Raw genomic sequence first — 15,037 nt, forward strand, 5'->3', positions numbered from 1 at the left:
ATGATTCAGATGGAATCAACATGCTGATGATCTCAATAGTGCTTTTCAGTAACAATTCATGAGAAATTAGGCAATATAAAACACACACTCCTAGAAAATCTAATTCTTTTTCACATAAACCTGATACTTAAAGAATTGCTTTCCCTTGAGCTCTGTTAGTCTGTTTTGCTTGGAGAATAGTTTGAAAGATAAAAGTTTTGTAGTCTGCAAGCAAGGGTAGTAACTTTCCAAAAATGCTCTTTATATGAGAGTAGGGAGGCAGAGCAGTCTGGAATAAAGTTGCCAGCATATTCTGCATATGTCTGCTTATCTTTTGTTGTACAGTTTATTTTATATTGCAACAACTATTAAAGTGTTTATATTTTGACTATGAGGTGGCAGAGTGGTGTAGAAATAATGAATGTTGCTTCACAGCCTCAAGGACCTGGGTTCAAAATGGATTTTTTGAACCAATGTATACCAGTTAAGGGTCTATTGCATTGACATTACATTCAATGCAGGAAACCAGTCTAGTTTTTTTCCACAGGCAATACCTTTCTACTATTAATGAACTTTCTTTTTTAATTAAATATTATTGTTCTTCTGTCTGCTTGGTATTTCCGTGAGTTCGTATTTAAGGTATAGCTTTGAAATATGTATCCATAAAAGGTAAGGAGTTAGACACTTATGAAAGCAAGCATCAGGTTAATGTGGCTCCGGTTTTCATCCCCACATGTACTTTGTTGACTGCACGGTGATGGAGCTGCTGTCTCGTAGTTAGGAGATGGGGGTTCTCATTCTGGCTGTTCCTTGTGTGGAATTTCCATGTTCATCATGTGGGTTTTGTAAGGGTGCTGCGGTTTTCTCCAACAGTCCAAAGACAAGCAGGTTATCTGACCTGGTATTGCTAAATTAGTGTTAGTGGGCTTGTATCCTCTCTGCAATGGACTGATGCTCTGTCTAGGTGTTGCCCCTGCTTTGCACACAATGAATGCTGGGATAGCCTGCAGCTGGCTTGCAACCCTCCTCTGAATATGTGGGTGAAGACTAGGAAGATGGAAGGATCTTTGCTTTGAGAATACAATTTAAAACATTTTGTTTGTAATAAAGTCGTATCCATGAAACTTATGCTCTTATGATTTAAGTGATTATATCTATTCTGAGGGATATAGTAGTTGCAGATATATAAAACTACTGTGTGTTCCATTTCTAACTATGTAATGTATCTTAAAAAGGGAGCATATAACAGTATTGCATACTGTTTTAATAATAAAAACTGTATTGTATGATCAGTTGTGTGAAATAAACAAAGCCTGCACAGCAGGTCAAAACTGAATGAAATGATGAACACTACATCAGAGAGCTGTGTGATCCTTAGTTCGTGTTTACTGAGAAATCCACATGGGATTGCCCTTTTCTTGTGGTATGTTTAAGTATGACTTCACAGATTGCTGCTTAGACCTTAAACAGATCCTGTTGAGTGTAACATGCTACTAGCTGACCATTAATTAACAGTTGCCAATGAAGAGCAAAACCACTTGTTTAACGTTTGATCATAATGCCTATATTGTTGCTTAGGCATGTTTGAAAAACATGATGTTGAAAGTTTAAATATCATAACAGTGCATCATAAACCTTGGAAACTGACATGATAATCTTTAACCATTTGCTAAGAAAAGTTCTTCCAAGAAAGGGCTGGAAACAGATTTGTTGAGAATGGTGTTTGTACCATCAGTGAAAATAATGGCAAATGTGTATGAAAATTTGGAGCAGGCATATAATGATCAGTCTTGCATACATTTTCAAATTAGTTATTTACAAGTGATATGTAATGCCAAGTGATACATAATGCATCTGCAGCCATTTACTTTCTTTAATCGTTTAAAACATATAAAATTTACAAGGAAACACTCTACTTCCACCTTTAACATGCTAATAAGTCAGCTTGTGCAATGTCCTTCACTGTCATTCAGTGTTTCCTAAACAAACATATCATATGCTCATGCCACTGTTATTTTCTGGCCACACTGCCACTTGCTGTGTGCAGGACCCGATCCCCAATAGTTTACGATGAAAACAGCCAGTCAGCCTGTGTAATGTGCCTCACTATAAAACAGAGTCTGACGTTGTTCTTTTATTGTCAGCAATGCCGTGTACCGGTGCCGCTGTTCTTTTCCTGTCAGCGAGGGTGCATGGCTGTGCCCTGCTTAGCAAAAGAAGGACCTGAAGTCCAATAACATGGTTGAGTTAGCCTGCACCTCCAGTTGTTGGGGTGTGTTATGCATATCACGTCATAAGCTCTCAAGATTAAGGTCAAGGTTTAAGGCCCAGTGGTACACAAATTTTTGAGTGACAGACAGACAGACAACCTTTAGGATTTATAGGTTGTGGTTTTTCTGTATTGAAATGTGTGTAAACACTGTGAGGTTGCTGGGTAAATTATTTTGTTTAATTTTTAAAAAATGGCTTTGATTCTTTCAGGCATTATTATGCTTTTATATATAATTACTCAAATTTAACTGAAATTTAGATGAAGTCAGAACTCTGTGTTATATCCTTGGTGCAAATCTCTTTACCTCAGAAAGGCTAAATATTAATTTGTCAGTCCTTCAGTAGGTTTAATTCAGTTTCAATGGTCTTCCTGCATGAAGAATTTAAAGATTTTAACATGTTCAAAATACTATTAGCACTGCATGGTAGAGTTGTGGATAGTGGGACTACCTTATTGCTCCAGATGACTGAGTTCAGACCTAACTACTCTGGCTTACCTCCCCATTCCAAAAATGTGTAGTTAATGGTAATTCACAACTCTAGACTACCCATGTACATCCTGTAAGGTATTTACACTTTACTACTACAGCTTGCCTATGAATTCTGAACTTGAGTAAGCAGGTTCAGGAAATGAATGGAAAAACGAGGCTGCCAAAATCATGACTCAGACTAAGTTCAACAATCTCAACAAACTTACTAAACTACACTGGCTTCTTGTCCATTGCTGAATCTGCTTTAAAACTTTGTAACAAAGTTGTATTTCCTATAGCCCAGAATGCCTGTCTATACTAATTACCATGTATTAACCTGATAGATACCAGAAATTAAAGATTTTGGTACATTTTATTTTTATTTTCTGTTTCAAGCAAACCACATTAAATTAATTATGATAGCTGGTATCATATTGCAAACAAATAAGCACATCAGCAAAGCTAAAATTTTGTGACTGTGTTCAACCTGACATGCCATTGGATGATTGTTAGAAAACATAAACAGGAAACAAGTTTCATCAGAGGCAGAACTTTACAAAACACACAGAAGGTGGATCAACTTGGGTTTGACCAGACCAGAGCCTTTTTATACAGAATGTTAGGTAATATAAAATAAAAAAACATACATTTTTGAAGACATAAACAATATTTAACACTCACTTTTAAAACTATTTTGCAAGTTTAAAGGATTGGTTATTTACTAAACTTATACAGTAACCTGAGAAATGGTGGTTTACATTTGTTTGCACAAAATATAAATGCACAACTAACACATATAATAAATAATGATCAGTTGCATAAACCCTGTTAATCACCTTCATGTTATACAACATTCTGGTTTATGGTTGCTTTGTCTCTCGGCACACTGCTACAGTATGTGTCTCAACATCCTATTCTCACCTTTTAAAAGTGAAATGTACAAAGCAGAATTCAACATAAAAGTTTTGATAGAACATAGTAGGATGGAAAACGTACTTGTCTTCTTCTAGGCATTTATATAAAAAACATCAGACAGCTATAAAGATGAACAAAAATTTTATTTTGACAGCCAGCTTTGAATGAACAAAGTCGTCCTTCAGTAACATCAGACTCTACCAATATTTCTTGAAGTGAATTGTATTCAGTTGGGAACTGTAAAGAGGAGATGAAACAATGTGAAGGTATTGGGGCACCATCCTGGTGACCCCGTATAAGTGAAATAAGACAATAATGAAAAAGTAACAAGTTGCAGGTGAAGTCCTTTCAGATGGAAGATCAGAATTTAGATGACTCAAAATGGCCAAACTTCCAGTCATATGAGTTCCAGACAGGAAGGGGCAGGTCCAGGAGGGCAGATAACAGAAGTGACATCAGTGGTGGAACAACCGTCAATCTTTTATTCTGCAGAGGTAGGAAGAGACAAGGCATTAGAACACACTGTCAGCCCCTGGTTTGGTGAGTAAAGTCAAAATGTAATTGAACTGTTTATATAATTGCAGTTATCACAAGCACCATAGAAATCACAATAGAAAAACAAAAATTGAAATTTTTGACAGTTGTATATATAACAAAGTATCTCTAATTCTTTTCTGATTAAAAATCATATTTTAGGTTTAATTTATTATAGTTTAGATAAGAATGTAGATTATGGTGTTGCTGCCACAATACAGACTTCTTTATAGAGAAATCATGTTAAGCATCAGGTTAGAATGGAAACATTGGCAAAAAATGAGTAATTATGAGCTACCAAGTGAATTGGAAGGAAAAAGGTGAGAGAGCTGGTAGTTGTTACAGCTGTGATGTTAAAAGTAGCTGTTGAGGTAGCATATTGTGGGCCACACTCTGAAATTAAAATCACAATAAAAAACAAGCTTTTGTCAAGAAATCTATCCAATTTATTTGTCTCTTTAAAGGCAAATCCATGAAGAGAATATGTTAATAATAACATAAGGAATTTAATTAATTTTGTCTAAAGTTGTCACAATGAAAACTTTTGAAACTATCACTCTATTAAGAGTTTAAAAGAAAATATTGTAGCCCTGGACTAGTGGACTTGGTGAACTACTTTGAAGGCATGGCTGTAGCCTGGTTGGCTTATCTCTGATGTATTGTACCATGAGCTACAAGGTTGCTGGTCTGTTCTCCATCTTTGACTCACTTTGTGCCTCTCAGAATGTTACTTAGCTTGTTTGTGATCTAACTGCTAAAATATCCATCAATCTATTCATTTCTTTAACCGTACAGTTAAGCAATCAATATAATCAATTTCACAATAGATAGATAGATAGATAGATAGATAGATAGATAGATAGATAGATAGATAGATAGATAGATAGATAGATAGATAGATAGATAGATAGATAGATAGAACTTTATTTGTCAACAGTGGGAAATTTTACTTTTGCAGAAGTTCTTTAAATAAATAAATGAATGAACACATAAATAAACATACATTCAAACACACTATGATATGAACACAAACTAGAATGACTAAAAAGGAAGAAAAATAAAAATAAATAAAACTCCTGACATGGCAGTTTCAGTGACAGGGATGCATTATGAGGGCATATTGCTGTTGGTATAAAGCAGCCCCAGTAGAGTTTTTTTTAACACACTTCTCCTGAATAATTCATTGGCTGAAAGTCCTCAGTGTTATTGTGTCAGAGAGAGGATGCACAGCTTTGTTCATAATGGCACTCAGTTTGGTTTTAATTCTGTCTTTCACAACAACCTCCAGGGGGTTAGAAGTGCACCCCATAAATGAACCTACCCTTTTAATTAGCTTGTTAATTCAGTGGGCCTCTCTTGAAGTGATGTCCCAAGCCTAGCATACCATAGTATAGAAAATTGCCCGGGCCATCACAGAGTTGTAGAAAATGTGAAGGATGTCACTTACCACATTAAAGGAATGCATTCTCCTAAGAAAAAAAGAGACTGCTGTGCCCTTCTTATGTAATTCCTCTGTGTTATGATACCAGTCCAACGTTTCATTGATGTGGACCCCCAAGTACTGGTAGGAATGAACCAGACATAGAGGCTCTTTGGTGTGGTGAAAGTCAATAGCCAGTTCTTTGGTTTTGTTGATGTTAAGTTGCAGACATTTCTTTCTGCACCAGGAAACAAAGTTCTCCACCTGACACCTACCCTCTGTCTCATTCCATTATCAATACATCCCATAAGTGCAGAATCATCTGAGAATTTCAGTAAGTGACATGACCTGATGTCATATTTACAGACGGGGTGAAGAGTAAAGAGGAAAAGAGGCAAGGCCGTTCCTTCTGGTGCTCCATTGTTGCTTACATCTGTATCAGAAACACACTCCTCGAGTCTCACAAACAGTTCTTTATCCAAGACACCAATGTCTCATCCACCTGGATAAGTCGAAGCTTACCTCTTAACAGAGATGGCTGGTATTGAAGGCACTGGAGAAGCTGAAAAACATACTTTTTACAGTGTGTCCAGCTTAGTACAGGAGAGAATAAATCTCACGGAGCAGTGCATCCCCCACTTCAATCTTTGTCTCATAGGCAAACTGCATTCAATCTGGGTGGTCTACCACAAGATGACTAATATAGTCCAGGACAAGTCTTTCAAAGGTCTTGATGATCTGAGACATAAATGCCACTGGTCTGTATCTATTAGGTGAAGAAATACCTGCCTTCTTTGAAAACAGAAACAATGCAGAATGTTTTCCACAGCAACAACACTTTCTGGAGCCTTAAGGACAGACTGAAAAGGTGATCTGTAATGCACCTTGAAACAAAAACCTGCACATAAAATAAATACATTTTTTTGTCATATGCAAATCTTATCCAAGTTCTTCATTAGTGCTTCATTTAATAAATGTGAACATTATATTAAACTAGTAATCAATATGTAGAACTGTAGAAAAATGTAATATTGACTAATAATTTATTAATGATCCACATAAGCAGTTGATATGTAGATTTTTACATATTACTATTTGGCATAACATCTTGGACAATATTATATGAAAGACAGAACATACTATCATATTTTTAAACTCTGAAGGGTACACTTAAAAAAATAAAGCCCATTGCATTATGAATAATATGGCAATAAATAAAGGAGATGTATTAAAAACAAGTTTACTTTTAGTCAGTATGCTGCAGGTTTTCTATCCACAAAGAGTCTAGGGACAATAAAATGAAAGACAACTCTTCATGGTAATGTCTTTTCCCTGTCCAAGGGCTTCCCTTCCCACAACAATCAAGTAATGTGATAATTTGTTTTTGTTTTACAGTTTATGTCAGATGTTTTGGAATGTTCCAAATACCTTTTTGTGTGGTACTCATTCATAATTATGGTAGAAACACAATGCACGGAAGCTTTTTTTTCATCTTCTTTTTTTTACTTCAGACAATAGTCTGTAGGAAAACTTTATACATTTTATATTCTTGTTTGCTTGTGTTTTTCTTCATGAGTCATTACAAGATTGAAATACAAGCGTTGTCGACAATTGCTTGCTGCGTTTATTCCCTTGTTAGATGTGGAATAGTAAATAAATGTTTCTGGTTAGAAAGATAATAAATGTCATCCACTATTATGAATAATTTTAAAAATGTTTATTTGCAATAAAAAAATTCACTCCCACGGGCTCTTTCACTTTTTATGATGTTTAGAATAGCAAATCTTAATGTATTTAATTAGGATTTTGTGGATAATCAAAAAAAATGAAACCAAACTTTTAAAGATTCTTAAAAATATTTTGGATCAGAAATATTTGTTGCCATTATTCAACTGTGTTTTTTTCACAAAAACTTAGGTTAATAACATCTACTGTACATCATCCCTAGGAAGTCTCTTAATTCATCAAACAAAAACCTTTGTAATGAATATTAACAAACATTCAAAGCAAACCTTTTCTAATGTTTCTGAAAATCTTCAATCAGTGTAAAAATATTGTAAAATGTTCACAACCAAGATGGAGAAAATATGGCACAACTATAACACTAGGAAGAACAGGTTGTCCTCTAAAAGTGAGTATCCAGCCAAGAAGGACACTAGTTAGGAGGCCACCACAAAACTATTTAAAATAAATTACAGTCCTTTGAAGCTAAGCTGGGAGCCACTGTGCTTATAACAAGACTTCAGGGCCAATAGAAAAATTTCACATCAATTCACAATTAGACTTTGCCAGAAGAGCATAGGAGAATATATGACCAAGTGAGAGAAGATTTGATGGTCTGATGAGATCAAAATTTTGGCCTGAATGCCATGTATTGTATTTCGTGCAAACATTACTCTACTTGTCTTTTAATGCATTATGCAGTTGAGTCGATTCTCTGTGCTGTGGCCTGAAAAACTCTGGATGATGAGTAGGTAAACATATTTTGAAACTCTGGCTGAAAACCTACTGTTATTTGTGTGTAGACGAGGATGAGAAGAAGACTCTTGTTTCAAGCAGGATAATGATACAAATCCTATATCCAAATCTACACTGACAGGCTTAACAATGAAGTAGAACAGAAAACACTAGACCTCATCCCAATACAGAAAATGAAGTAGAATCTGAATATTATTGTTCTTCAATGGCTCCAATCAAACTGGCAAGAGATTGGGCAATCTTTAAACAAGAAAAGCTCAAAAACCACTGCTCTTAATTGTATAAAGTTGGCACAGCAGTATTGTAAAAAATGTATTGCTGAATGTTCTACTGTTCCAACTATTGGGGTTCAAATGTGTTAGTTGCTATTTTTTTACTTACTTATAATTCATTTTGAAGATTTTTGATATTTTTACCACACTACTGTATCAATTCTATCGGAGTGTCCTTCTCAGCCATTAACCTGCTTCATGCACTTAGTCCCTGTAATGACAAATTCAACTAAAGAAGCAGGCAGTTAACTTAGTTTAATATTGCATTGCTGAGAATATCAATATTCTATAATCATATAATAATGTGCCAGTCCACACCATACAACATGGTAATGCAAGATGTTATGAACTTTTTCTACGTTGCATGTACACCTCAGTCACAGTGGGGGTGGAAGACCTTGATCAGCTCATAGACTGGCCTTATAAGACTTACATGAAGTGTCTAATTCCTTATCCGCTTCTGGCCTTGTTCCAGTCAATTTTTATCCCTGGGCTTATTCAGCTAACTCCCTGTCCCTGTTTGTGAACTCACTTGGGGCTTACTGTATGTAGCTAAAACATGTCTCTGATATCCAAGGAAAGTGACAGGGAATTATCAAAAATGCCAGATTTTACAGGTGTTAAAGGCAGTTCTAAGTAGCTAAGCAAAATATTAGTAAAGTCCATTACCATCAGAGATAGATTTTAAAATACATTTTGTGTAGTCTTGAACTCTGTTCATTCGTGAGCATAATTATAGTCCACATATAACAGTGTTTTACTCTCCCTGTGTCTGCATAGATTTTCTTCTTGGTTCTCCAGTTTTCCCCCCAAACTCTCAAATAATAATAATTCCAATGTGATCCTGTGTGATTGAGTTTGGGTCTATTGCTGCAAGAATTTGAAAAATAATGTATGACAAAAAGCGAAAAGTGGACAATAGAGATACAGTGGATTCAGAAAATATTCAGACTTATTGTATTGTAGATTTAATTTTAAACAGATAATTTTGCCATTTTTGCCCTTCAATCTACACTCAGTTTTTCAGAAAGGTTTGCAAATGTATTAAAAATAAACTCTACTCAAAGAGTTTCATTTTTGTCTCATAACACCAGAGAACCTGTTTCCTTATGCTCTCTGAGTTCTTTAAACTGTTATGCGTCTTTTACTCAAGAGTGGCCTTCATATAGCCACTCTGTCATTAATGCCTGATTGATGGAGTGCTACTGAGATGATTGTCCTATCGACAATCTTGATAGAAGACTTCTAAAACTGCTAGAGTGACCATTAGGTTCTTGGACACCTCCCTGACTGAGACCTTTTTTGCCCAGTGTCTCAGTTTGGCCAGATGGAGAACTCTAGGAAGAGTCCTGGTGGTTACAAACGTCTTCCATTGTTCAATTATTGAGGCTACTGTGCTCCTGGGAACAGTCAAAGCTTTACAGATTGTTTTATACCCTTGTCCTGCTCTATGCCCCACCACAATATGATCAAGGAGGTCCACAGAGAGTTTCTTCATGGCTTGGTTTTTTGTCCTGATATACAATGAGAATTGTGGGACCTTGCATAAGGGAGTGCCTTTCTAAACAATATTCAATCAAATTCCATTTTCCATATGTGGACTCTAAGTTCTAGACACATCTCAAGGATAACTAAAGTAAATGGTATGCTCCTAACCACAATTTTGGAGTGGCACAGCAAAGGGTCTGAATACTTACTGTATATGAATGAGAGATTTCATTTTTTGAATTTTAATACATTTTTGTAAACCTTTTGGAAATCATGTTCTCACTTTGTCCCTATGGGTTATTGAGACTAGATTGATGGGCAAAAATATAAAATGTATCTGTTTAAAGTTAAATTAATACTTTCTGAATTTAATGTATATTGCAAATGAATGGTATATACAGTATTCATTTGTTATGTCAATACAGTGCATATTTGCAGGACTGTTACTGAACTTTGCATATCAACTTCATATCAAACAGCCTTACTGTAGTCAATATTAAAAATGTTTAATTTCCCTTTTTGGAGTTGTAATTGTTTTTTTATTTCTTTCCATATTTTAGTTATTTACAATGTTGTGCTTTTCATTTCCACCTTTCATTTGTCATATAATTGTATTTGTCTTTTAAAAGCTCAGATTTTTCTGTTCAGTTATTGAATTTAATTGCCTCTACTGATTTGTGAAAGGTTTTAGGCAACTATTACTATTTTTCATTAGTACTGATGAATGCAAACCTCTGTCCATTTTATGAACTCACTTAGTCCTTTTCAGGCTGTCAAATGGATGAAGCCCCTTTTCAAATGGAAAAGGTGCACATGTGTATAGAATGCCAGTCCATCGCAGGGCACACGCACATACACCAAAGCTTACTCATACAGGGTTCACCTATTATCTATGGAGAGCAGCCCGGATACAGACAGGCAGACACAGATGGTTTCAAACCACATACACGTTTTTCCATCCATCCATTTTCCAACCCACTGAATCCGAACACAGGGTCACGGGGGTCTGCTGGAGCCAATCCCAGCCAACACAGGGCACAAGGCAGGAACCAATCCCAGGCAGGACACACACAAACACACCCACACACCAAGCACACACTAGGGCCAATTTAGAATCGCCAATCCACCTAACCTGCATGTCTTTGGACTGTGGGAGGAAACTGGAGAGCCCGGAGAGAAACCCACGCAGACACGGGGAGAACATGCAAACTCCACGCAGGGAGGACCCGGGAAGTGAAGCCAGGTCTCCTAACTGCGAGGCAGCAGCGCTACCACTGTGCCACCGTGCCGCCCACACATTTATTATACATACTATTTACAAGTGCGCACACAACCCAGTGCCCCTGCACCAAGCACCCTTAAATCCAGGCCTTCCAACAATACTTCTCTCTCTCTCTGACCGCCTCCACTCCTCTCCTCCAAGCTCTGTCCTCTTCCACCTGACTCCAGCTGACGAATGGAGGGACGAATGGCCCCTTTTATGTATACCCGGACGTGCTTCAGGTGCCTCCCGATGAACTTCCGCCGGCACTTCCTGGTGTGGTGGAAGTGCTGGCTGAGCACCCGGAAGCACTCCGGGTGTCCCTGGTAATCCTTCCGCCAGCACCAGCACAGTGGTGGAAGTGATGATGTCCAGGCCTTTTCAGGCATCCGGGCGCCCCCAGGCGGTGACCATGGGCCCCTATAAGGTTGAGCTTCCATGCTCTGTTCCCGTGGTCCCCATACCAACCAGGGCAGCTGCCCTTTCGTGGTCTATGGGAGGCGTAATCCCTCTTCCAGTCCTTCCAAGCGTCCCGGCTAGGTACCGCCCCCAGCCACTCGCCACATACCTTATGATTCCTGCCTTTGGGTTGTGGACAGAAACTGGAGTAAATGGAAAAAAATAAATAAATACAGGGAGAAAATGGAAACTCCATACAGACTGTGGTAGTGTCTCTGGATCTATTGGTACATTGCCCTACTGTGCTGCCCATAATGCAAATACAGTACATGTAAAAAATTTGCTGTTAATCAATTTAAAATCTAATTTTTCTTTAGGAGCATTTCATATATATAGTTTATTAACTAGTGATGTGTGTGAAGGCCAGAAAATGTCACCATATAGGAAAACAACCATAGCAGAAATAAGCCCAACTGAGAAAAACAGCTAACCATTAGAATCAATTAATAGTAACATTCCTACAAGGCCAAATATGCTGTTACTGGATTTTGTCACAGAAATGTATAAGTTCAAGTCAATTTATTTAATGCTGCATGTTACATTCACACTTTGATTATTTAGATCTTATAAGTTAAAAAAGTAATTTGACAAAAAAGAACTAAATGACAGAAAAGACCTTTCTAAGTCAGGTCATTTATTATGGACAGTATTTTTGGGGGGCCAGCCTGGCCTTTTACATCATTACATTTTGGACAGTAGTACACTGCAATTGACCAGTTGAGCACTGAGTTGTAGTTGGTTGTGTGGAGTGGGAATTAAAATGTAATTTGCTTAAGAGAAATGTAGCTGGGCACTGGCAAACAGACATGTTTTGTTTCAGTTCCTTTATGTGGACAGCAGCAAACCCTAGTGGAACTGATTGGAAACCTTCTGATCATACTAAAGAGCAAGATGCAAAGGGATTTCAGTAGAACAGCTGGGAGAAGCACTTACCAGTGGAGTTCTCAGCATGTTGTAATTCCACATATTTTAGGCAATCTTTTCTCAAGTTTTATAGTGCTTGGATGGCATAGCCATAAAAAAAGGGAAATTAAATGTGCAACAACACAATATATTAGTGACCATAAGCTGGTAAATGAATGAAGTGATGGTAAGGTGCCACAGTAGTAGTAAAAAGGCAGTTGAAAGGGAGATAATTGGAATAAGGCAAAGGGAAGCAAGTGAGCAAATCACTTACACTTGTTAGAAACCCAAATGTCACGAGTCTTTTTATCTTTCATCTGCATCCTTAGTAAAGCCATATTTTGAAAAACGTGACTCTGTTCTGTTGGTAATCAGGGGTCAGGACTTTGCAAACAAAGAAGAAATTTCCAAAATGTCCATGTTTGAGCACTTTTAAAATGATCTTATTTTGGAACGTGCTTATACAGCACTGAAATCCTCTAAGTCACTGTATTAATCTTTTACTTAAAGTATAAGAATTCCAAGACTCCAAAAAATGTAATTTTAATTGAGCTTAATATTCTGGGTGAAATTTGGAAATTTCCTGTTTTTGGTTACGTAATTAGTTGTTTTTGGTAAGGAAATTTGCAAATTTAAGATTTTTTGGAGGGGCAAATAAAACAAACTTGTACCTTGGTGCAGTGTGCTGTAGATTTCCATAACAAAGTACATAGGCAGATATGATGTGGGCTCATTTATGATCTCATGGCACCTATGAATAGCTTCTTAACTGAGAGCTAGACAGCGATTATAAATCTTTTAAGTAACAACTAAAAGTATTTGATGTCTCAGCAATCTTTGAACCATCTCCAGGAGGAAATTATTTAGTGCTTAAGGGAGATTTTGATTGAGAGATGTCTTGGCTAAAAGGCTAAAATAGGGAAGGAAAAATAAAAGGAAGAAATAAAAACAGAAGAGAAAGCACTCTCTGCCTGTCCTCTCTAGAGAAATGCTCTTGAGAAGAGCGCATTCCAAAATAACAAGATGACATCATCCTTTTTGTTGTGTCCACCTGGAGTGAGATAATTGTTTCTCCATGCTCTAGTCTATATCTCACCTCATGCCCGCTTTCTAAAATTCCGCACTTTCCTTACTTGTCTTTTACTTGGCCAGGTTAAGATGATAAATCTTAAAGTTTAACTCAAATGCTGTTATAAAAATGTTAGAACATAAATTGTCATTTTTAGAAAAACAGAAGCTACAAGCTAATTTTAATAATCATTTTGTAGGTTTTGTCCTTTCTGTCTAGGTATTAATTTGGTAAACACAGTTTTCTCAGCAGAATTTTTTAAATGTGTCTTTTTAGTTAATATTAAATTTAAAGGGTAAAATAATTGAATTAACCTATGTGAAATAATATTGTCTCATAATTCAAGTCTGACTACTTAATGACTCAGTTGAATTGCATTACAGGTGTTTTTGACAACTGCTCTCATTCCCTGAGTGATAAGGGCTGGTCAGTTGGCATCCAAACGGTGGACCCTACAGGAAGACATGAAGCCCGCTACTTCTTCACAGTCCGCACTGACCGTGCTCTCAAAGCTACTACTGTGTTTGGTCATCAAAGATATCATGCCAATGCATGGACTCATCTAGTGGTAAGCTATAATGGACAGAGAATGGTCCTTTATATTGATGGAGCAAAAGAAGGTGAAAGTGACATGCAATCAGGTGCCCTTTACAGTTCATTTATGGGCACTTGTCGAACCCTGATTCTTGGAGGTGACCAATCTGACCGTCCTCACAATTTTCGTGGATACCTAGGAACAGTTTTATTGCACAGATCATCCCATGGTTTGCATAAACTGCCCATTAGCATTTCTCACAAAGGGCCCTATTTTACATTTAAAGGTGATTTCTCTAAAGTAGAAGAACAGTGGACAACTTACAAAGATGGTGACCGGCCTCTTTTAGAAGCTATACCATACCTAGAAAAAGAACTAGTGTCTCCATTTGTTCCAACTCATTGTGGGATAACAGTATGTGAAAATGTAGATGTTATCTTGAACTACAATAACCACTGGCCTCTCAGAACTGAAAAGAAAATCCATTACAGAGTGGTTAATATTTGTGAGGATGATGGAGGACACCCTACTGTTTCGCACGATCAAATTTCTCTTCAGCATCGGGCTTTAAACAATGCGTTCAAGCGCTATAATATCACTTGGGAACTAACAGTCCATCAAGTCTTTAATTCCAGCCTCCGTCAAAGGATTATTCTAAGTAACTGTGAAAAAAGCAAAATTGGAAATGATCATTGTGACACCGAATGTGATCATCCATTAACTGGATATGATGGCGGAGACTGTCGATATCATAATCGCTGCTACCCATGGAAGAGACAGGATGGTGTTTGCAACATGGAGTGCAATAATATACTTAATGAGTTTGATGATGGCGATTGTTGTGATCCTGAAGTCACAGATGTTACAAAAACTTGCTTCGATCCTGAATCCATATACAGGTAAGCATTTGCAAGTTCATTACACATTATTATCACTTTCACAATATCATATATATATATTTGGTTTATTATTAACACATATAA

General features: G+C 36.9%; 1 protein-coding gene across 2 annotated transcripts in view; it reads left to right on the forward strand.

The window, feature by feature from the left end:
- The window catches only part of pappa2 (pappalysin 2), a 240,043-nt gene that overhangs the window by 10,577 nt on the left and 214,429 nt on the right, over nucleotides 1–15,037 (forward strand). For both annotated transcript variants that reach the window (XM_028810464.2, XM_051933196.1), the window contains exon 2: nucleotides 13,903–14,953. In XM_028810464.2, the coding sequence (XP_028666297.1) occupies nucleotides 13,903–14,953 (1,051 nt within the window). The remainder of the gene's footprint in view (nucleotides 1–13,902; nucleotides 14,954–15,037) is intronic.

The sequence above is a fragment of the Erpetoichthys calabaricus genome, chromosome 10, assembly GCF_900747795.2.
Source record: "Erpetoichthys calabaricus chromosome 10, fErpCal1.3, whole genome shotgun sequence".
Taxonomy (NCBI): domain Eukaryota; kingdom Metazoa; phylum Chordata; class Cladistia; order Polypteriformes; family Polypteridae; genus Erpetoichthys; species Erpetoichthys calabaricus.